This window comes from Plecotus auritus, assembly GCF_963455305.1.
Source record: "Plecotus auritus genome assembly, chromosome: 4".
Classification (NCBI taxonomy): domain Eukaryota; kingdom Metazoa; phylum Chordata; class Mammalia; order Chiroptera; family Vespertilionidae; genus Plecotus; species Plecotus auritus.
The window spans coordinates 20,632,277-20,655,791 of NC_137775.1; the positions used below are offsets into that span (position 1 = coordinate 20,632,277).

Sequence of the window (23,515 nt, forward strand, 5' to 3'; positions counted from 1 at the left end):
TCACTGAGCCACACCGGTCAGACCATTTTCTTCTTTTCACCATCACACACCTTCTACCAGCAACTTACAGCATGAGGACAGTTCCCATATTATAGGACAATTTAAGAATATCTTGAGAAATCGCTGCCCTGTGAAATAGATTATGTCAATCCTATTATAAACACCCATCAGAACACCATAGACCAGAGAGCATTTTACACGTATCATCTCATTTGATAGTGTGGTGGCAACTTCTCTTTATACTCTCTTTTATTCTTTAGCCCACTTAGTGCTGAAGGGAACATTTCTACATATTGTTTCTGTGGATGTTTCTCATGGAAGATGGCAAAGGGTAGGGGTAAATAAGAGACTGGACATGTAGAATGACTGATATTTGTCGAAATGTGACAAACTCTCTGCAAGTATATGCCTGCATGGCCTGCATGGCTCGGTATACAACAAGCTGACCGCATTTTTTCACTTGGTTTTTATTAGAAAATTGAACTTAGTTTAGAACATGAGCACTAATAGAGCCATGTTAAGTAGCCATCAAGAGTCCCTGTGCTCTTAAGGGCTCTTGAGAGTTGGAGGGGAAAAAGTGAGCAGAGAGGGAAAGAATAGAGCAAAGAAAGCTATTTCTCCAGCAGCTTTAATGCTACAAATTTAAAAGCTAAGTACAGTCCAAGCTGAAGGATAAATCAATTGGATACTGATATGTATTTAAAGGGGAAATACACATTTTCTATACTGCAAGCAGTCTATTCAGGCATTAGTGTGTAAATGTTACTGCAAATGCCCAGTACTTACCAAAAGAGCTCATGTGCAGGGAACTAACATATTCAGTTTCTCAGTAAACAGCTTGAGTGGGGATTTTATATTTCAGAACGCTGAAGTCAGTGCTTCAAAAAGTCTCTTCCCCTTAGAATTCATCTGTAAAAAAAGATCGTCTCAAAGAAACACCCAACTTCTCACATGTGGTTTTAGCCCGTATTTGTTACAGGGGTTATTGACTCGTGAAGACAAAAAAAAGATGCCATTTTATGATCATTTGTCATTCAGTGCTTTCAAGAACAAAGGTGCCAGTTGTGATAAATGCAATTTAAATCTCTGCTCAGTACCGATCTAAACACAAGGAAGGCATATCCACCAGTCATATACTATCCTGAAGCCAAAACTCATTTCCAAATGTCACCCCACAGCCAGCAGTTGGAATGACCACTGCTTTATCCTGACCCAAAGTTAAATGAGTGACAAAGGGAGGGTGAAGGTGTTCTCGCTCCGTTGCTAATCAGCTGCACTTTCACCTGGCCCACACGTGGCTTCCTTCATCACCCTCTCCACCACTGCTCTACCCACAGGCAACCGCCACATTAAGACTCCCCGCCCCACTCTTGTCTGTCCACAACTTGTCACCTGCACAGCAGAGACAAACAGGAAGCAGGCAGATCCTGTCCTTTCCTAGCACCTTTTTCCTCATGGACTCGTGGTACTTTAAAGAGTCCCCACTAGGTGGCAGGATGGTAACATGTTGAGATTGATGAGCCTCTCCTGACAGGGAATTTTTTTTTTATTATCATTGTTGTTTTAACACATTTCAGAGATCAGTGTTTCCCAAATAACACAGGTACAGTATCTCATCCATAAGAATGATGCCTCCGCTCAAGCTCACATTGGCTTGGAGGTTCCAGGAAGCGTCATCATGCGATAACTATTCTTTAAAATTAGAAGACCCTCCTGCCCTCTTTCTTAGCCTAGATTTCTATGGGAAACAGGGTTGAAAATGTCCTTAATGACAAGGTCATTTTATGGTTGTGGAAACCACAGGGTGCTTTCTGTTCCATCTTACAAGTTCCCCTTTAAAAGGTTAGAAGGAAAAGACCCTTGAGAGTCAGGGTGAGCAGTTCTGCCCTCTGAGGGGCCAGAGGGAGAAGGATGCAGCAGGCAGACCGACTGCTAGAAGCTTGCTGTCCCTGGTTTCAGATTCACCCCGGGGAAAGTGACACAGAGCAGACGCCATCCAGGCCCATCGACTTGTGCGAAAACATTAGAAGGTCCATATAAACCCCCTTAGATGGGCCCTGCTCAGTCCAGTTTTATAAAGGAAGGTAATAGAAGTTTGATTAGAGCAATATCCATAGTATCCATCCCATTGCAAACTGATGATAGTAAACATCCATATGGCTGTCCTTAACAAACAATGTACATAAAGGCTTTAGATTCTGAGGTTCTCTACTAGAGTGATCTGTTCGTTCCCACACTCTGCTACAACACTGGCCAATCTGAGAACACTGTTATTAGCCTCTGCTGCCGTTGCTGCTCAAGGTCCGCCTGCTGCAACAGTGAAGCAGGACCCCTCCAAGAGGCACTCTTCTTCCTAAATGTCAAGCGGTGTGTCATGTAATGCTTACCAAACCGCCATCCTTTTCTGGTCAAAGGTTTTCCTAAAATAATGTTGGCACGTTCTTTTTTTTTTATTATTATTTAGAAAATACGATAGTATTGACAGAGAACTGCTTTCTGCTCAGCTCAGGACCAGTGTTGGACATGCCTGTCCGGTATACCAGCAAGCCAGGTCATCATGGTGCCCTGGCCACAAGGCCCTAAACATACAAAGACAAAGGGTCTTCGTGGTGAACAGCTATGACCAATAAAATACCTAATCTTTACAATCACCACTTTGATAATTTAAAAAATTATATTAGAAAGTTATTTTACTTATTTGTAGTAAATAGATGAGTGACCGCAGTGGTTACAAGAACATGGAAATAATGTGCCGATGGTTTTCTTTTAGGCTGCACATTGTTGGTTCTTAATTCCTCAGAATCCATTGACCATTGTCATCCCTCAGTTTTCAGAGCTGAGGGTTTAGAGATGTTTTAGTCACATTCTGCCCCTGATGGACCCCAGATAGGATGCTCGGAGATTTCTCAGGAGGACTGCAGGCTGCTTGTGTTTGTAGTGATGGTTCTCTGTACAGAAAATATCGTGAGAGGATGAAAAATGATTCCAGTTGTACTAATAGCGTCATTGAAGGCTGAGACATTAAGCTACCAAAGCCTGGCTATTCATTTGGGCTCGTTTTGCAGTCAGTGTAATAAGAAAGGTGCCACATGTTGATTCTGAGAGAGGCCATTCCGCTGCGTGAATAAATAGCGCTTTGCTGGTCTTCCCACTGGGTTTTTGCATATCTGTGTAAATGTCAGCAACAGTCTGCCCTTTGTCACTGAGCATCTCCTGGAAAGCAGGAAGGGAAGTACTACTTCCACGAGGACCAATTTTATAGCCTTTCAGAACACTTAACGCCTTTTCCCTGCTGTGGCAGAGTGCTCCATTTGACTGTGCCCAAGAGCACAGAGAGCCAGGCTTTTCCTCATCCAGTGAAAATGTCCTGTGTGCAGATGAGTCATCTCTGAGGTGCACTGTTTGGAAAGAACACTCTGCCTCAGAAGCCTGCCTTGGGCCCTTGGAGAGCCTATGCTGAGTCAGCGCTCACGGTGGCAGTGGCCCATCCAGAGCTATTAAGTGCAGATCTTAAAAACAGATGCGTTGTTGAGAGAGTGCAGGTTATTTATTATCTCCTGGACTGCATGTTCTAAAAGACTTCCTAAGCAGCCTGTGCAATGAGCTCTTTTGTGAAAATACAGAAGAGAAAGGAATGGTGGCTTGGTAATTTGAGGGGCCTTGATTAGCTATTGAGCTGAGGGTTACAGCAGCCAAATATGGTCCACCCTGCCAAGACTGGCTCTATAATTTGCAGGGACCAGAGCAAAATGAAGATGAGGGCCCCTTGTTCAAAAATTATTAAGAATTTCAAGTTAGTGACAGCAGAGCATGGAACCCAGTGACGTGTGGGTGTCAGCCCTCTGAAGCTGGCCCTGCACCCAGCTCTCCCTCATCAGCGCCCCAGGAAGTTGATCTTTGAACAGTGGCAGATGAAATGGTGTTTGGTGGGTTACATTTTTAAAAAAGTGCTGGGTTGCCTAGCAACTGCTTAAGGGCCTGAATGGCCTGACACCATCTTGAAAGTCTAAATTCATGGAAACCTTCTAGTAGACAGATAATTTTCAAGAAAATTTAATGTAGTGAGAGATAGATATGGGGAGGGCAAACGGAACACATGTTTGTGGCCAGCTTTTCATTTTCCTTGTTCGATCTTCTAAGAATAAAACTCTTCATAATTGAAAAGGGAATGCCAGTTTTCTCAGAAATATAAACAGTATTTTTCTTTAGAGGGTAATGAAAACATGAATTCATCATTGAATTTTCATTTGGCAATTCAAGGGTGCAATATAAGAAAATAGATCCCCATTCGGCAAATGTTTAATAATAAGTACCTGCTATGAGGCAGAATACAGAGAGGAATGAGAGAATGTTTTTATTCTTAAGGAACTTAAAAAGATTATGTGACAACATTAAACTAAAATATAAGAAACGATTAGCAGTATTACTTTTTTTAAGAACAAAGCCCGTAATCTCCTCACTTTCTCTCTTGGTATTTTACAGGGTCCTTGTGTTGCAGAATCAGAACCAGCTCTTTTGATGGGAAGCAAGCAGTTTGGGCTCTCGAAAAACAGTCACCTTGCAATTGCATTTGATGACACCAAAGTTAAAAACCGGTATGTATTATTCTGCGGTATGAAGCAAGAAGCAATAAATGGAAGCACTGAGTATTTGCATTTATTCAGGTTTAATCAGCTGCATTTATTAATAAATGAGGTGAGCTTGTTTTAAATTCACTGAGTACAGTAGAGAATAGAATTCTATTTGTCGGTGCCTGAGGAGCCAGTTTAGGAAATCAGCAGACCTGGAAAGTCCTCAGCTTGGGAAAGGTTTAACTGTCCTGTCTGAAAACTTACTCATGCTCAGATGCCACTCTGTCTTAGAATAAGAAGGCTCTCATTCTCCTGTTTGACTTTGCATGCCTTTATTTCACAGGCTCACCATTGAATTTGAAGTACGGACGGAGGCTGAATCAGGCTTGCTTTTCTACATGGCTCGGATCAATCATGCCGATTTTGCTACAGTCCAGCTGAGAAACGGATTTCCCTACTTTAGTTATGACTTAGGAAGTGGCGACACCAACACCATGATCCCCACCAAAATCAACAATGGCCAGTGGCATAAGGTAACAGTCCTAGGATGTTGGCAGTGCCCTGCAGGGCGGGTAGTCGCTGGCAGCCTTTGGCATTCCCCTGGTGCCAGTACTATTTTGCCAGTGCAGACATTGACTTGGTGCTCCTGGAATTCAGCCAAGGCTAAAAATAAAGCAAGTGCTGTATTTGACTGCCAACCTTGGAAATGTGATCCGACCTGGGTAGGTTTGTATTTGACCACTTAACATGCCTCATCACAGTGCTATGAGATCCCATCATTGCTATACAGCTGTGCCTCCCAAACATCTGCCCACAGACAAGGGCCAGGAAGTTGAAGACATTCTCGCTGCTGGAAGTGGGAAACTTGGGCAATAAGGCATGTTAATCATAAAGCACTACGAATTCAATTAAAGGAATAATATTTATTCTGAGATTATATTTTTCTACTCTTAAGGTAGCAAAATGGCCTCTCTTTTATGAAATTATATTTGGCAAACTTAAAAGCTGGCAATACTAAAATGAGCCTTAAGACTTATTCCACCTCCTATTCCACCCCATACTGGTCTGTAAAAACCCAGAGTCTGGGAATCCGTTGTATCATGTTTAAAGGGCTCCAGGGTATCATTTCCACTGACAGTCATTTGGAACAACTTTTAAAACGTTGGCCTTACACCCAGAAACTGGTACTATTATGGGCACAGAAGGCTCATTTGCCAGCTTACCTCTCTGGCATGACTACAAGTAGATAATATACTGCCTGATTAAAATGAAAACTCAGAGTTTGTTTCTGCACCTGTGATAGCCTATTAAGTAAAGCTTCCCTAGGTAGAGCAATAAAATGTTAAATTTTAGGGTATAACGTTATTAGATGGTGTATTTTATATGTTGACATACTTGGACTTGTCAAATGCTCATTTAACATTTTGTATGATTAGCATATCATATTAAAAGCCAGAAAACCTTCCCGCCAGTATGGCTCAGTGGTTGAGCATCAACCTGTGAACCAGGTGGTCACGGTTCGATTCCCAGTCAGGGCACATGCCCAGGTTGCAGGCTCTGTTCCAAGCGTGGGGCATGCAGGAGATAGTCGATCAATGATTCTCTCATCATTAATATTTCTATCACCCTCTCTCTCTCCCTTCCTCCCTGAAATCAATAAAAATATTTTTTAAAAAGCCAGAGAACCTAAAAATATATAATAAAAGTGCAATGTCAGCCAATTTGTTATCTTGGAAATTAAAAAGTGGAATCTTTATATTTGCTTGGGAGCTTATTACTTGCAAATATTGTTGTTTATAAAGGCAGTTTTCTTGAGGTATATTCTCATCTTTGGCTAATAGAATAATAAAATATAACACTTGAGAAAAAGACATTGTTGAACCACAATTAGCCTGGGATTAAGAAAGTTTAAATACAATTAATAGCCACATTAAGAAAGGATTTTATTTTTGAAGGTTTTTTTAATTACTCCCCAAAACAGAATAAGTGTAAAATGAGGTCCTAAATTCTTCTCATCCTGATGTAGATTCACTTTTTTAAAATCTTTATTGTTGAAAGTATTACATATAGCCCTCTTTTTCCCCCATTGACCCCTTCTAGCCCTCTCCTGCTCCCCCCGCCCCCCGCCCCAGCTTTTCACAGGATTCCATGCACATTTTTCTTAATTCAGACTCAAGGATTTTATGCTGGAGCCAGTCTTCACACCCCTTTCTCACTCTATCCCAGAAGATAATTCACTCCACTGCTGCAATTTCAGCATCAGCCGACTTTCTATCTTCCTCCTGACTTTGCGCTCATCAGCTGCTACAGAAACAGTGGTGTAGCCTGGACGCTCTGCCCTCCCATCAGTTCCGTGGGAAGAGGGCCTGTTAGGCAGAGGGATGCAGCGTATCTGAAATTGTGCTGAGGAGACCAGGCTTTGCTCAATCAAACGAATGCACTTTTAAAAACAGACATGGATTTTGCAGCTCACGGAATCGTGACAGGGCTCTCAATCTGCCCTGCTCCTCACAACATGCTTACTTGGCAGCCTCTGGAAGAGTCTTCAATCTAAAGCTCACCCAGGAAGATTGTGTGCTCTTTCCCAGATGGCAGTAATGGAAAAACACACACACACACAGAATTTGAGATATTCTATAAAATAGGTTTAATTTCCCTTAAATGATGGGCTTAGCACATCTAGGCCTTTAGTTATTTTGCTTTTCCTGAGGAATACCCTTCAAGCGCTCATGTCTTCCCCTCTGCATATTTGAAATGTATCCATGATTGGCATTGATGGCTCCTCTTCTTGTTGTAGATTAAGATTACTCGAATTAAGCAAGAAGGAATTCTTTATGTAGACGATGCCTCCAACAGAACCATCAGTCCCAAGAAGGCTGACATCCTGGATGTGGTGGGAATGTTGTATGTTGGTGGGCTACCCATCAACTACACTACCCGGAGAATCGGCCCCGTAAGTGTCTAATTTGTTTCTTTGTGGCCTAAATAATCTGGCTGAGTCATGGATGTATTTTTAATTATTAGGTCCCATTGGCCAATGACCACTTAGAATGAGACAGGAAATCATCTTTTCTGAGAAGTGATGGAAGGTCTTCCAGACACATTGGACTAGGAGAGGCATTATCACAGGACAGAGCGTGCATCCTGCAGTCAGACTCCCCTGGTTTGAATGCCTAATTAACTATTGATTGGCTGTGTGATCTTAAGCAATTTACCTAATCTCTCACTGACACGGATTCCTCTTTTGTAAAATTGAATAATAATAATACCAAACAAACGAGGATGCTGTAAAGGTTGAGTGAACTAATATATTTAAGGTGCTTGGAGGAGTCCCAAGCACATAGAAAGCATGGGACAACAAGGAGGATGATAGAGATAGTATTGAGAGTTTGTTTCAAAACTAGAGATTTAGCAAACATTGAGAGATGCAGTATTTAGATTACAGTTATCCAATACAGGATTCAGAATTTAAAATCTGAACAATTTTGTTGATCAATATTTACAATATAATGTTTTTGTTAGATTGTGTGTCCTGGTTTGCTTCGGAAAGCATTCATTTAAGAAGCACAGGAGATTTGTGTTTTTAGAAAACACACTACATACAAATGTGATACATTCTATGCTCAAATCAGAACACATGATAACGTAGAGCTGACCTTCATCAAAGACCATGGTTCATCATGGCTCCTCTTATGGTTGGTCAGCATTGCCTTCCTCTCATAGAGGTTGGATATGCTACCCAAGCCCATCAGATGAGAGCATCTGAAGTGAGCATGGCAAGGGTGATTAAAGTGCATCCCTGAAACCAGATGAAATACATTGGAGCCGAGAATGATTGATTGATTTCTATAATCCCCTAAACTTTGGGTGTTTCATGCAGACTTTCAAGTTTTATGTGTACGTGCATTTTCTTAGGAAAGGGTTCATGGCTTTTATTAGGTTTTCATAAGGAAGAAACACTGAACCAAACCTAATTATCTTTTCAAACAGAATTTGAACACATGTTATGGCAAAATGTGTATATAGTAAGGTTGAAAAATTATTAGTAAAAATATAGGCTAATTAAAAGTTATGAAACCCATATGAGCCCATCGCTCTATGCAGTATTTAGAATATCAGAATGATCATATTCCAGGCTCATGCTGTGAAGCTTGGGGTGAGAATGCAGATTTAGGCAATTTGGGGGTGCTTTAAGACAAATGGCTGGTGATGACATGCTTAGAACACCCCACAAATGATTGCATTCCATGTAGAGGCAAAGCCTGATTTTGTTTCTTCTGACCTGACTCACAGGTGACCTACAGCATCGATGGCTGCATCAGGAACCTTCACATGGCAGAGGCCCCTGTGGATCTGGAGCAGCCAACCTCCAGCTTCCATGTTGGGACATGTTTTGCAAATGCTCAGAAAGGCACATATTTTGATGGAACAGGTTTTGCCAAAGCAGGTGAGGTGCTTTCATTTGCTTCCTGTTGAATATTAATTAGGTACAAATATTAATGTCTTGCTTGTGTGGAAGCATGAACATCCCTGGGATCCTAAACTAACATCCTTTATTTAAACCAGGAATAAAAGCCTGTAAAAGCAATAAAAATGCCTCTTAAAGATTAATGTAACTGATACTGATAAGAACTAATAGAAAAAGTAAAGTAAAAGACTACTTGGAAACTTTATTTCATCTCCTTCCCTGGCGATCAATAATGGCAAAATAAATATAATCCTGCAAGAAGGTTCATTTGTTTATACCATATAATTTATCTACTTTTTAAGTGTTCCCTGTCTACCTTCATGGAGATAACATTTTTAGTTCTTTTTTCAATTCCTTCCATGGCTCTATTACTTGATCAACGACTGACACCTTTCCCTAAGTATCTTTCCTTAAGTATCTCCCCCTTTTCAATGAACATTTCCAGTGTAGGTCCGAATCACTTATGGCAAAGGTACAATTTTGAAAGAATAATATGAAATACATTCTGTATAATAACAAAAAGATATGGCATTATATATATTAAGATGTAATATCCAGACCCATGGTTACCACAGTCACATGCATTTGTTGTTAGGAAAAAAAAAATGACTAAGCACATAATATGTAAAGGTCATCATGGGCAACAGAAATAAATAAGACGCTGTTTCTTTCTTCAAGAATATACTACTATCCTATATAATAAGAGCCTAATATGCTAAGTGTCCGGTCATCTGGTGACTGGTCGATTTTCAACCGATCAAAGCGTAATATGCTAATGATATGCTAAGGCCACTCAACTGCTCACTATGATGTGCGCTGACCACCAGGGGGCATACAGTTGTCCAGTTGCTATGACATGCACTGACCACCAGGGGGCAGATGCTTCAACCAGTAGGTTAGCTTGCTGCTGGGGTCCAGTGAATCGGGACTGAGCGAGATGGGCCAGACACGCCTTGGAGCCCTCCCGTGGCCCCTCCCCAGCCCTGATCATGCAACAGTGGGGTCCCTTGGCCTGGCCTGCACCCTCTCGCAATCTGGGATTTCTTGGGGGATGTCGGAGAGCCAGTTTCATCCCAATCCTGCAGGCCACTCCCCTTTGGGAAGGTGCCAGACACAGGGCTCAAAGCTAGCGAGCGCTGCTGTGGCAGCACGAGCCTCTGCCGATCAGGACTGACAGCAGGCACAGTGGGGCCAGGATGAGCAGGAGCTGCAGGTAGGAGCTGCAGGAGGCGTTGGACTGTGGGTTTCGGCCCAATCCCCGCAGGACAACCCGAGGGATCCCATCCATGCATGAATTCATGCACCGGGCTTCTAGTCCATAGATAAGATTCTATATGTTTACCAGAGGCCCAGTGCATGAAATTCGTGCATGGGGGGGGTGTCCCTCAGCCCAGCCTGCACCCTCTCCAATCTGGGACTGTTGGCTCCCAACTGCTCGCCTGCCTGCCTTCCTGATTGTCCCTAACTGCTTCTGCCTGCCAGCCTGATCACCCCCTAACCACTCCCCTGCCAGCCTGATTGATGTCTAACTGCTCCCGTGCCAGCCTGTTTGCCCCCAACTTCCCTCCTCTGCCAGCCTGGTCACCCCTAACTGCGCTCCTCTGCAGGCTTGATTGCCCCCAGCTGCCCTCTCTTGCAGGCCTGGTCCCTACCAACTACCCTCCCCTGCTGGCCATCTTGTGGTGGCCATCTTTGTCCACATGGGGGCAGGATCTTTGACCACATGGGGGCAGCCATCTTGTGTGTTGGAGTGATGGTCAATCTGCATATTACTCTTTTATTAGATAGGATAGAGGCCTGGTGCTCGGGTGGGGGCCAGCTTGTTTGCCCTGAAGGGTGTCCCGGATCAGGGTGGGAGTTCCCTTGGGGCATGGGGTAGCCTGGGCGAGGGGCCTGTGGTGGTTTGCAGGCCGGCCATGCCCCCCGGCGACCCAAGTGGAGGCCCTGGTATCTGGGATTTATTTATCTTCTACAATTGAAACTTTGTAGCCTGGAGCAGAGCCAAGCCTTCTGCTCCCTCCGTAGCAGCAGCCATTTCTGTTGAAATTTATTTATCTTCTGTAATTGAAACTTGTAGCCTTAAGCGGAGGCCTGGGCCGACCAGGGTGTGCGGAAAGCTTGGCTTCCTCCATCGCTGGGGAAACCCAAGCCTCCCTCCTGCTCTCTCCGTGGCCGCAGCCATCTTGGTTGGGGTTAATTTGCATACTCACTCCTGATTGGCTAGTGGGTATGGCTTGTGGGTGTAGCGGAGTGATGGTTAATTTGCATATTGCTCTTTTATTAGATAGGATAAACTACAAGAAAGCAAGTAAAAATGAATAAAAACTATAAAAGACATGCATGCAGGTTCTGTGAATATTTAGAAGAAAGATTAATTTTGGGGGGAAAGGTTTTACAGAGAAACTGATATTTGAGTGAGAATTTAAAAGGTGAGTTGAGCCAAGCCGGTGTGTCTCAGTGGTTGAGCATCAACCCATAAACTAGGAGGTCACGGTTTGACTCCCAGTCAGGGTACATGCCTGGGTTGTGGGCTCGATCCCCAGTGTGGGGCGTGCAGGAGATAGCCGATCAGTGATTCTCTCTCAACATTGATGTTTCTATCAATCTCTCCCTCTCCCTTCCTCTCTGAAATCAATTTTAAAAATTTAAAAAAGGTGAATTGAACACTCACAGGCCTAAGTTGTCAGACATAGAAGATCAGGGCCTTCCAACAAAGAGCATAGGTGAAAACAGAAAATGTTAAATGTTGAAACATTGTGGGTTAAGATGAACCCCAAATTCCATGTACTTTAAAAGCCCAAAGCCTTCCCCAAGATTTCTGCAAATTCACAGATGGCCAGCATTCTCTTGATCAGATTTGATGGCAAACTTCAGCTTCAGCTCCTGCAGTTAGATTGACTTGCCATGCTGCCTGGGCACTTTGGTTCTGGATCAAACTAGAACAGATAATTAGTTCCTCCCCCAGTTTCTAACAAGACTTGCCATCCCCTCCACACACAATCTATATAAGACCTGGGTGGTCAGAAGAGGTTATGTCACCAGAAAACATACAGCTTCAATTTAAACCTTTGACATCTTTGTCCCTAAAAGCTTTCCCGTCACCCAGTCACTGGGGCGTTAAAGGCCTCCTCGCTCTCTCTGTCCTCAGCTTGTTACAGAAGACTGGAGAAAAACCAAGCAACGCTTAGAGAAATGGAGTTACACTTTATTATCATTATGTGTGGTCCCAGAGCAAAATGTCTTTCAAATTCTGGCCAGCACAAGCAGAAGTTTTCTTTTTATTAAAGAGCCAGCCCTATGTGTGCTTAGTGGTTATCTCGCTGGAAGCTTGTGGCCTTGAAAACAACACAGTTCTATTCAATTAAAAAATATATCTGGCATGGCATGAGAGCACGGGAGTATCTAGTCTCTGGCCTACAAGGTCAGACAGCTAAATTTATCTTCCTCATTATTCAAGCAGGCTAGAAAACAAAGTTATTTTTTCAGAATAAGGGGCTGTCTAAAAATTGCAGAGTTGACTTTACAGAATAAGGGACTATCTAAATAGCAGAGAATTTCAAACAGTAGTTTTACAAAATAGGGGTTAGCCTTCTCAAGCTCAACTGCCTTGCATTGTTTCTCTCTTCTCCCTACTGCTCCCTCCCAGGAACAGGAACAAAGGCTTCCTATTTCATCTTGCAAAACAACTCAGCTTTTCCTATCCTTTACTCTTAACACCCACTCTAAACCCACTTTTACCCATCCAAACCCATCAAGATTCTCAGTAGAATAATAGACTTCCACATTGCCCAGCCGGCATGGCTGGCTCAATCCCCAGTGCAGGGCATGCCGATTAATGATTTTCTCTCAACACTGATGTTTCTATCTCTCTCTCCCTCTCCCTTCCTCTCTGAAATTAATTAAAAAAATATTTTTATAAAATAAAATAAATGATACAGGGACTCTCCAGAGTCCTTCAATGTTAAAAAATAAAATAAAATAATAGCTGCCACTCTTCACTGAAGACAGTTGTGTTTGCATACAGAATTTTTTTTCTTGCCAAATAAAATACAAGACATGAATAAACTGTCCATGAGTTCTTCCCTAATACTTCATGCAGTTGGTAGGGTCTAGTCTGGTCTTAATGAATCACTTTGTTTCTAAGAGGCATATTTTAAATATTTGCTAAAAGATTAAATAAACCAATGAATCAAATAGAGAAAATTATAGAGAAATTACCTGGATGAAATAGAAAAGTCTATTTATGTCCCAGAATATTATCCTTCAAAATTGTACTTGCAATTCTTTTCCTTATTATTAAAATGTTTGGGACCTTTAGAGCCCTTTCAGATCATTGTAGCACCATTTGGAATTCCCAGTAAAATTTTGCTGAATACTCACTGAAATGCTTGACTTAACCCTACAGCAAGACTTCTAACATAATCATACCTGGATGTGAGATTCTTTGAGTCAGTCTCAGTGTGTGCTCTTCATTCATTCATCTACAAATATATATTAAACCTCCACTAGGTGCCAGATACTTTGGTAGGCATAGGGATAAAATGATGAGTAATACATACAAAGTCATTACTCTCACAGAACTTTCATTCTAGGAGAGAAGAGAACTAAGAAAATAAGCAATAACTATTAAGTGTGTTATCTATATATATATATAAAAGCTTAAGCTACCATCCGACCGTTCGACCATCCGTCTGGTAGCTATGACACACAATGACCATGAGGGGGCAGATGCTCCAACCAGTAGCTATGATGTGCACTGACCACCAGGGGGCAGACTCTCAACACAGGAGCTGCCAAGTGACAACAACTTTGCAGAGTGCCCTCTCGCACTCCAGGACCCCTTGGGAGATGTCGGACTGCCAGTTTTGGCCCAATCCCCACAGGCCAGGCCAAGGGACCCCACCTGCCGGAGGGAACCCACTCACTCCACAGATGCCCTTGAGCCCCAATGCCACCTCAGGTGCGGCTGGCCTGGGAGGGACCGCAGGAGATTGGCTCCAGAGTGTGCCTGGACCTTCTGACCCAGTCCCACCCTGCTGGCCACCTTCTAATTAATTGCCTTTCAATGTGCACAAATCCATGCACCAGGCCTCTAGGCTACACTAATAAAAGAGAAAGATGCAAATTGACCATACCTTCGCGATGCCCACCAGCCAATCAGGAGTGAGTATGCAAATTAACCCAACAAAGATGGAGGGTTAATTTGCATACACATGCCAACCGCCCCAGCAGCTCTGGGCAGCGTGGGAAGGCGGAAAGGCGGCTCCGGGCCAGAGTGAAGGCAGAAAGGTGGCTCTGGCCAGAGCGAAGGCAGTGCCGGCAGCCAGAGGAAGGAAGGCCCATTTTGCATGAGTCTTCATGCATCGGGCCTCTAGTCCTATCTAATAAAAGAGTAATATGCAAATTGACAGTACCTTCTCTACACCCACAAGCCACACCCACCAGCCAATCAGGGGCAAGTATGCAAATTAACCCAACCAAGATGGCTGCAGCCACGGAGCTGCAGCAAGCAGGAGGCTTGGGTTTCCTCGGCAATGGGGAAGCCAAGCTTCTCTGCCGCCCTGGCCATCCCAGGCCTACACTCAAGGCTACAAAGTTTCAATTATAGAAGATAAATAAATCCCAACAAAAATGGTGGCAGCCAGGGAGCTGAAGAGAGCAGGAGGCTTGAGTTGCCCCCAGCGATGGAGGAAGCCAAGCTCCCGCAGCCCTGGCCTGCCTTGGCCTTCCGCTACAAAGTTTCAATTATAGAAGATAAATAAATCCCAACAAAAATGGCTGAGGCCACGGAGCGAGCAGAAGGTTTGGCTCTGCTCAAAGCTACAAAGTTTCAATTATAGAAGATAAATAAATCCCAGATACCAGGGCCTCCGCTTTGGTTGCCGGGGGGCGTGGCCAGCCTGCAAACCATCACAGACCCCTCACCCAGGCCACTTCACACCCCAAGGGAATCCCCACCCTGATCTGGGAAACCCTTCAGGGCAAACCAGCTGGCCCCCACCCGTGCACCAGGCCTCTATCCTATCTAATAAAAGAGTAATATGCAAATTGACCATCACTCCAACACACAAGATGGCTGCCCCCATGTGGACACAAGATGGCCATGACAAGATGGCCAGCAGGGGAGGACAGTTGGGAGGGACCAGGTCTGCAAGGGAGGGCAATTGTGGGTGATCAGGCCAGCAGGGGAGGGCAGTTAGGGGCGATCAAGCCTGCAAGGGAGGGAATTAGGGGTGACCAGGCCAGCAGAGGAGGGAAGTTGGGGGTGACCGGGCCTCCAGGGAAGGGCAGTTGGGGGCGACCCAAGCCTGCAGGGGAGAGCAGTTGTGGGGGGCCCAGACCTGCAGGGGAGGGCAGTTAGGAGTGACCAGGCCTACAGAGGAGGGCAGTTAGGGGCAATCAGGCTGGCAGGGGAGCAGTTAGGCATCAATCAGACTGTCAGGGGAGTGGTTAGGGGGTGATCGGGCTGGCAGGCAGAAGTGGTTAGGGGCAATCAGGAAGGCAAGCAGGCAAGCAGTTGGGAGCCAGCAGTCCTGGATTGTGAGAGGGATGTCTGACTGCCCTACCTGAATTGGGCCTAAATGGGCAGTCAGACATACCTCGAGGGGTCCCAGATTGGAGAGGGTGCAGGCTGGGCTGAGGGACACACCCCCAGTGCACGATTTCTTGCACCAGGCCTCTATATAATATAATAGTGGAAGTACAAGCTATATGAAAGTTTGTAACTTAATTATTTAATTGGCTAACATCTGAATTGAAATCTAATAAAATGGTTCCATTATACAGATTTTAATTAACAATCCCTAAACTCTAATCTACAGTTTTTTAAATCTTTATTTTACAGTTGGTGGGTTCAAAGTGGGATTGGATCTTCTTGTGGAATTTGAATTCCGCACAACTAGAACCACCGGGGTTCTCCTGGGAATCAGCAGCCAGAAAATGGATGGAATGGGTATTGAAATGATTGATGAAAAGGTAAGTGCCAGCTGTCTACATATTTCTGATTTCTTCATGAAGCTTTGTTCTTTAATGAGAGAAAGCTAGATTGTATCTTTTCATTCTTCAGGGGTTATCTCAATCGTGTGTTTTTAACACACTTATGCTGTAGATCAATGTAAACTTTAAATGTGCTAATCCTACAGTAAGCCAGTTGTGTTGACTAATAATGGACTGAATACTTTTAGATCTCAAGCTCTTACTGTTCTTCTCCTCTTTGTGAACACAGTTTATGAAACTCTTAATTTTAGTGGGGGAGAAAGTAGAGGTCTTGGATTGTCTAAAATCAGTCTTTGCCTCTTATAGTAACAGGTGGCTAGTGGACATATTGGTGTCTCAATTTCTATTTAAAAGCATCTATATACCATTTCAAAAAAGAGAAAAGTTATAATAAATTTATATTATATGATATAGTTTGTCAATTTGCTTACAGTGGATGACCCAATATAAACACCTCTTTACTCCTTGGCTGCCTATCAACAGCCCCTGCAGTGGGACTGTTACCAGTGGGAGCAGAGTTCTTGCAATGTCAGGAGGAAAAGAATTTCCTGAGACTCGAACATGAGGATGAGTAATATTTATTTGGGTGGAAAATAAACCCCTGGGTTTCCAATGGTCCCATTTCCCTCTGTCCTAACATGGAAAAACTAACCGTATCTTCAGCAGGGTCAGAATAAAGGCCACTGCCCATAGTTTCTGCTCCACATTAAAACACAGTCCAATACAGCATCTGTGTGTGAGGTCATGTGGTTGTGGAGAAAGAAAGCACAAACACAAGGACGAGTGCGGGCCAAGGAGCAAGAGAGAACAAGACAGTGAGGGAACTTAGCCGGTTTGGCTCAGTGGGTAGAGCATCGGCCTGCGAACGAAAAGGTCCAGGGTTCAATTCTGGTCAAGGGCGCATTCCTTGGTTGCAGGCTCCTCCCTTGCACGGGCTCTGGTTGGGGCTCATGCAGGAGGCAACCAATCGATGTGTTTCTCTCACATCGATGTTTCTCTCTGTCTTTCTCTCCTCTACTCCCCCTAAAAGTCGATGGCAACATATCCTCAGGTGAGGATTAACAAACAAAAAAAGACAGCGAGGTAACTCTTCGGGGATTTTAACCAGGAGCTTCTTCAAACTAATAAATTAACTTTCCAAGATTTCCACACTTCTGATGGGTTGTCCCCCTTGGAGGAAGTGTGCGGTGTGAAGCTATAGTTTCCTGGTGAAGCTCCCAGGTGACCATGCTTACAAGCTTCCCAGGTGACTTTGCTTTCTTTCCTTTATTCATATTAACTAGCTAATTACAACGATAACAGGACCACCTGTATGTATATACTTTGTGTGATAGGGGGCAGGTAAAAAGAGGAAGGCAAAGCAAGAAATTTCACACATTTTCTTTCTGGCTATTCAATAGGAATCATACTTCAACTCTGTTCGTATTTCCACTCATAGAGTACTGTTGCCTCCCAAGAAGAAACACTGCATCATGACCCAAAATGGGCAGTCCTTTGCCTCCTCTGGGCCTTCAAACCATCGTCAAAGGAAATAAAGCAAAAAGATCCAGGAGCATAGAGGCTAAAGGGGGAACAAATAAGCAATACTTAATAGTTTTGCCAGATTTTCAAAACATGCTTTCCCTACATCTTGGAATAAACTTCATTTCATCACCTGCTTATAATTACAGTTACTATCAAATTGTCAGGGTATCGAGTTCCACTACCATGCCCCTGGATTCCTCACCATGCTCCTGTTATTGCAAACTCCACCCAATACAGTTAAATCTTAACTAATATTTATACCACTGCATAGTTTACAAACTTTTCATGTATTTTCTTGTACTTTTAATCTTCTTTTTAAAACTCTTGTTTCTTTTACCTTGTCAAAAGTGTTGCCAGATGGACTGTTTTTAATGTTTGAGTATGTTTCTTTTCTTCATCAGCTTCAAAAGAATTCTGTCATCTCGAATTTCAGGGACCCATTCCGTGTTACTGAAAACAGCTTTTTCTCATTTAGGCAAGAACTACCAATCTAAGTGCTTCATTGTTAAGAATTTAACTGGCCTTCTGGTCCAAAGTCTTTGGCACCTGTGACATGAAGCCTGCCCCAAAAAAGCAATTTATGTAACTCTCAATCCTATATATGAAATGGAATCCATAAAGGAAAACAACACACATATGAATAAAACATCAAAAGCTTAAATTGAAAAAGAACCAATAACCTTTTAAAATGAATTTGTAAGCCAAATTAATGAATCACTCTTAACATCTTTTAAGAAAATATTGTAAGGTTCACTAAGAACTATCACATTTTAAAAAGATCTATGGTAGAATGTTCCCTGTTTATACTAGGTCCTTTTATTTGTCAGCTAATCTCGAGTTATATTTCACATTTTCTAAAAGCAGATGTATCACTAGCCTCACACATCTTGCCTACTGCTCCCAACAATGCCCCAAAGCAAAGAACATAATTTGCGACTCCTGGTCTTTAATTTGTGTTTCAGTTTTAGTCATTTTAAAACATATTTTTATTTATTTATTATTTATTTTATTTTATTGCTTAAAGACAAAGAGTAGTACATATGTCTCCTTTTTTCCCTATTGACCTTCCCTCGGTCTCCCCTACCCCCTAGTATCGTGCATCCATTGGTTGTGCTTATATGCATGCATACAAGTTCTTTGGTTGATCTCTTACCTCCCTCCCACACCCCAATCCTCCCCAGCCTTCTTGCTGTAGTTCGACAATCTGTTCGATGCTGCTCTGCCTCTGTATCTATTTTTGTTCATCAGTTTATAATGTTCTTTATTATCCATAAATGAGTGAGATCATGTGGTATTTTTCTTTCACTGACTGGCTTATTTCACTTAGCATAATGCTCTCCAGGTCCATCCATGTTGTTGCAAATGGTAAGAATTCCTTCTTTTTTATACCAGCGTAGTATTCCATTGTGTAGATGTACCACAGTTTTCTAACCCATTCATCTGCTGATGGGCATTTAGGCTGTTTCCAAATCTTAGCTATGGTAAATTGTGCTGCTATGAACATAGGGGTGCATATATCCTTTCTGACTGGTGTTTCTAGTTTCTTGGGATATATTCCTAGAAGTGGGATTACTGGGTCAAATGGGAGTTCCATTTTTAACTTTTTGAGGAATCTCCATACTGTCTTCCACAGTGACTGCACCAGTCTGCATTCCCACCAGCAGTGCAGGAAGGAGGGTTCCCTTTTCTCCGCATCCTCTCGAGCACTTGTCGTTTGTTGATTTGTTGATGAGAGAGAGAGGGGAAGAGAAAGGGAGAGAGAGAGAGAGAGAAACATAGATGAGAGAGAAACATCGATTGGCAACTCCTGCATGCCCCTCACCGGGGATCAAGCCCACAACCCAGGCTTGTGCCCTGACCAGGAATTGAACCAGTGACCTCTTGCTGCATAGGTAGACGCTCAACCACGAAGCCACACCCGCTGGGCAGTGTTAGTCATTTTTGTTTTTTTAATTTTAACGTCCCCATTATGTTCATTTCAAACTACTCCAGCTGATGTCTTTCCTGAGACCTGACAATTTTTATCATGTGAAGCATCACATGAAACCGTCCATGACTATTCAATGTCCTCCTTTCTAGATTCTGTTTCACGTAGACAATGGCGCTGGCCGATTCACTGCTGTCTATGATGCTGGGGTCCCAGGGCATCTGTGTGACGGACAGTGGCATAAAGTCAGGGCCAACAAGATCAAGCATCGCATTGAGCTGACAGTGGATGGGAACCAGGTGGAAGCCCAGAGCCCAAACCCAGCCTCTACATCAGCTGACACCAATGACCCTGTGTTTGTTGGAGGTTTCCCAGGTGAGCATTGTCTACCCCAGTAAAAATTCCTTTGCTATATTGTGTTCATGATTTTTAAAACATTTATATTTCTATAAATATGTCCAAGAATGTGTGCTTAAGTAGACTTGCTTCCTAGCTTTAGAATCTGCTCCCATAAATAACACCTTCCCTCAAATTTCCAGTGTATGAAATGAGCATATTACTTATATAAACCACATGAGACTGAACTTTTCATGATAGCCCCAAAGTTTCATTCAAGGGGTGATGGAGGATAGTGGAAATGAATTTGGCTTATAAAAGATATGAGGCATTTAACAATAACCAAGGCCAGAGTTGGTGTTCTTTCTGAATTTTTAAAAATTAATATACCCGAGGAATCATAAAAGGTTATGGAACTTATTTCCTCAAGTTCTGGAATTCATTGGGTTAAATGTAGCTAATTTCCCCCCTAGGTTATTTTAGAGTTTATACTTATATACAGGGAAACCCAAGAAATAATTGTGCATTCGAAATCCCTCTCCAGCACATTAAAAATAGCCTGTGGACTGCAGAGAGTTACCTAAAGTGCCTATAAACAAGAGAGCCCAACTTGATGAGAAATAAGCCAAGTGCCTCTTAACAAGTATGGCACTGACACAGACTCCTGGCATTTCAGCGTTCTGGCAAGAAGCTTTTGTCCCCGTTTACAGTTAAGCTCCTCTGCTTAACAAAACAAGCAACACGTATATTCAGCAGTGGTTGACTGAGGAAACGCTACAGGATTCTAATGAGGACCAATTCAGAGCTCCTCTTTCCAAAGTGGCTTCTGTTTTAACAAGTAGGTTTTAACAAGACCTGCTTCTGCTTCAATCAGGGTAAACCCTGAGATAGTATAAAGAAGATAATATTTTTCTTCATTCACAGCCTATGAAATGATATCCTGGTTAGCACCTAGTAGGCCTGCTGAGAGATGGGAGTCTCTCCCTAATGAGAGGAAGATTTTGCACAAGTTTTCAACCAATTTTACCTTTCGAATTTTATTTTTACAATGTAAGAATGGAATAAGTCACCACTAAAAGCCCATGTCTGAATTCAGTAAAGTACTTGATCCATGGCTTTGTTTTATTCAATAAATTTAATAATTATGTCATAACTGTAAGAGTATTCATTCTAAACCAATGATTTGTTTGATGTCTTTAAATGTTTGCCTCCAAACTTTATAATCTATATATATAAAAGCCTAAGTGACCGTCCGACCATTTGACCGTCCAACTGGTAGCTATGACGTGCACTGACCACCAGGGGGCAGATGCTCTACGCAGGAGCTGCCAAGCTGCGGTGACTTGGCAGCTGTGGTTCACCGGTGACACAGCCAGAACCAGAGAGGAGAGAGCCTGATTCTGGGGTGTGTCACCCGAGAACTGACCTCTCGCAATCCAGGACCCCTTGGGGGATGTCGGAGAACTGGTTTCAGCCTGATCCCCACAGGCCAGGCTGAGGGACCCCACCAGTGCACAAATGTGTGCACTGGGCCTTTAGTACATTACTATAAAAAGTTAATATTTCTCTACAAGTTTAACTCTTAGTAAAGCTAAGAATCACTAACTTTGCATAAAAACCTTCCAATTTAATCTCAAACCAGCAGCTGACTTTGAAACATGCTCTTCGTACAGTGGCTGCATTTCAAAACTGAGCCCTCTTTGCTTTGCTTTTCAGATGGCCTTAACCAGTTTGGCCTGACAATCAACGTTCGGTTCAGAGGTTGCATCCGATCCCTGAGGCTCACCAAAGGCACGGGCAAGCCGCTGGAAGTTAATTTTGCTAAGGCTCTGGAACTCAGGGGCGTTCAACCCGTGTCATGCCCAGCTTAATAACAAAAATATGTTTAACCCTCAGGAGGGTTCTTCAAAACAAGTATATCAAGTTAAACAAATATATTTTACCTGTGTATGTTATGAAAACTAATTTGTGCATGTATATTGAATTATTTCTGTATTCAGATGGTGCTAATTCAGATCCAAGACTGAATTTTAATTCCAGTTCTTTCTCAAGTCCATGAATATTAAACCAACCATTTCATTCTAAATAATCGCTCTTTTTGTGTGATTTTTTAAATATGTTTTTATCAATTTTAGAGAGGAAGGGAAAGCGAAAAAGAGATAGAAACATCGATGAGAGAAACATCGATTGGCTGCCTCCTGCACTCCCATTATTGGGGATCCAGCCCAGGCATGTGCTCTGACGGGGAATTGATCAGGTGACCTCTTGGTTCATGGGTCGATGCTCAACCACTGAGCCACACCAGCCAGGCATTTTGTGTGATTTTTAAGGATAAAAGGCAACTGACCATAAACTGTTGAATTTGCAATATGCCCTAGAGTCATCTCAAGAAGAGCTCATGTGATTTGTGAAGGTGCCCTTTTTTTTTTACTTCTATTAATGCTTTTATCATCCTTTTCCATGTATGTCAGCTTTGGCTTTCTGTCCAGACCACTGAAAACAACAGTGGATTTGGCATGATTTATTGGGAGGGAATCAGCTCCCATACTCCCTCTATTTGTGAAAGCATTATCGAATCATTTCTCTGATCCCGGTTCATTAAAAGAGAGTTTAACTAGCTCTATAAGTGAATACGTTTTTTAGTCTGAAGGTAAAAAGTATAGATCAGATTCAGGCCAGAGAGCTTAATTACTTGATTTTCTTGTTTGAGAATGATTTATAGGCTTTGGGTAGATACCAGGACCAAGCTCCAGAATGACAATTAAGCACACATCTTATAATAGTATTAACTTAGAGCTTTGGGCTCTACGTTTTCAGTGACTATAGCACTCTATAATAGGTGGAAAGAGAGAATACTAAGATGAATTGTTTACTTACCAGAAAACAATAAACCAGTCATTTAAAAGGCATATATCATTGAAACATTTTTGTTGAAATATAACCTAAAAATTTTATTTCCTAATAAAATTTCTGTGCTTGGTATTCATTTTACCCAATATTTCAATTATCTTCTAAGGGGTCTGTGAGAAGACTGGCCTCCATCTTATTCGGTATCTTAAGAAGGAAACATTTCATTTGCCACCTTCCATAGAAATAGTTGTAGTCTAGTAATGCAGAACATTTAAAAGAACAACTTCCCTCACAATGGTAATTTTAGGGTAAAAAAAAAAAGGATAATTTTCAGTGGGAAGAAAGGTGCTGTTTCTAATCAGGGCAATGGCTACCACACTGTTAGCATTTCATCACTGGCTGGTTGCTTGGTGTCATTTGTCCACACAGCTGCATTCTATACCAAGCAGTTCTCAACCATGGCTCCATTTTGGAATTACCTAGGAAGCTTAAAAAAAAAAAACAAAAAACAAAAAAACTAGTGCCCAGTCCAGCGATTCTGATTCTAGGATGTAGCCTGGGCATGAAGATTTTTTAAAAGGCTTCCTAGGTAATTCTAAGGTTCTATCAGGGACAAGAACCACTGTTCTAATGAGAAAAAATATGCACTGTGCCAACAAAGAGTTGTAGTCATTAGAGCATCCTACTGTTAACTTTGTCTTGGCCATTTCCACACACAATACATATATATTCAGGGGTCCTCAAACTTTTTAAACAGGGGGCCAGTTCACTGTCCCTCAGACCGTTGGAGGGCCGGACTATAGTTTTAAAAAAAAACTATGCACAAATTCCTATGCACACTGC

The 23,515-nt window shown here is 42.6% G+C and overlaps 1 protein-coding gene across 2 annotated transcripts in view; it reads left to right on the forward strand.

Moving 5' to 3' along the window:
• The window catches only part of LAMA2 (laminin subunit alpha 2), a 519,987-nt gene extending 497,257 nt beyond the window's left edge, over positions 1-22,730 (forward strand). For both annotated transcript variants that reach the window (XM_080664727.1, XM_080664728.1), the window contains 7 exons: positions 4,483-4,595; positions 4,915-5,104; positions 7,369-7,524; positions 8,865-9,018; positions 15,884-16,014; positions 19,639-19,861; positions 21,539-22,730. In XM_080664727.1, coding sequence (XP_080520853.1) covers positions 4,483-4,595; positions 4,915-5,104; positions 7,369-7,524; positions 8,865-9,018; positions 15,884-16,014; positions 19,639-19,861; positions 21,539-21,693 — 1,122 coding nt within the window. In that variant the 3' untranslated portion in view covers positions 21,694-22,730. The remainder of the gene's footprint in view (positions 1-4,482; positions 4,596-4,914; positions 5,105-7,368; positions 7,525-8,864; positions 9,019-15,883; positions 16,015-19,638; positions 19,862-21,538) is intronic.
• Positions 22,731-23,515: the final 785 nt, after the last annotated feature.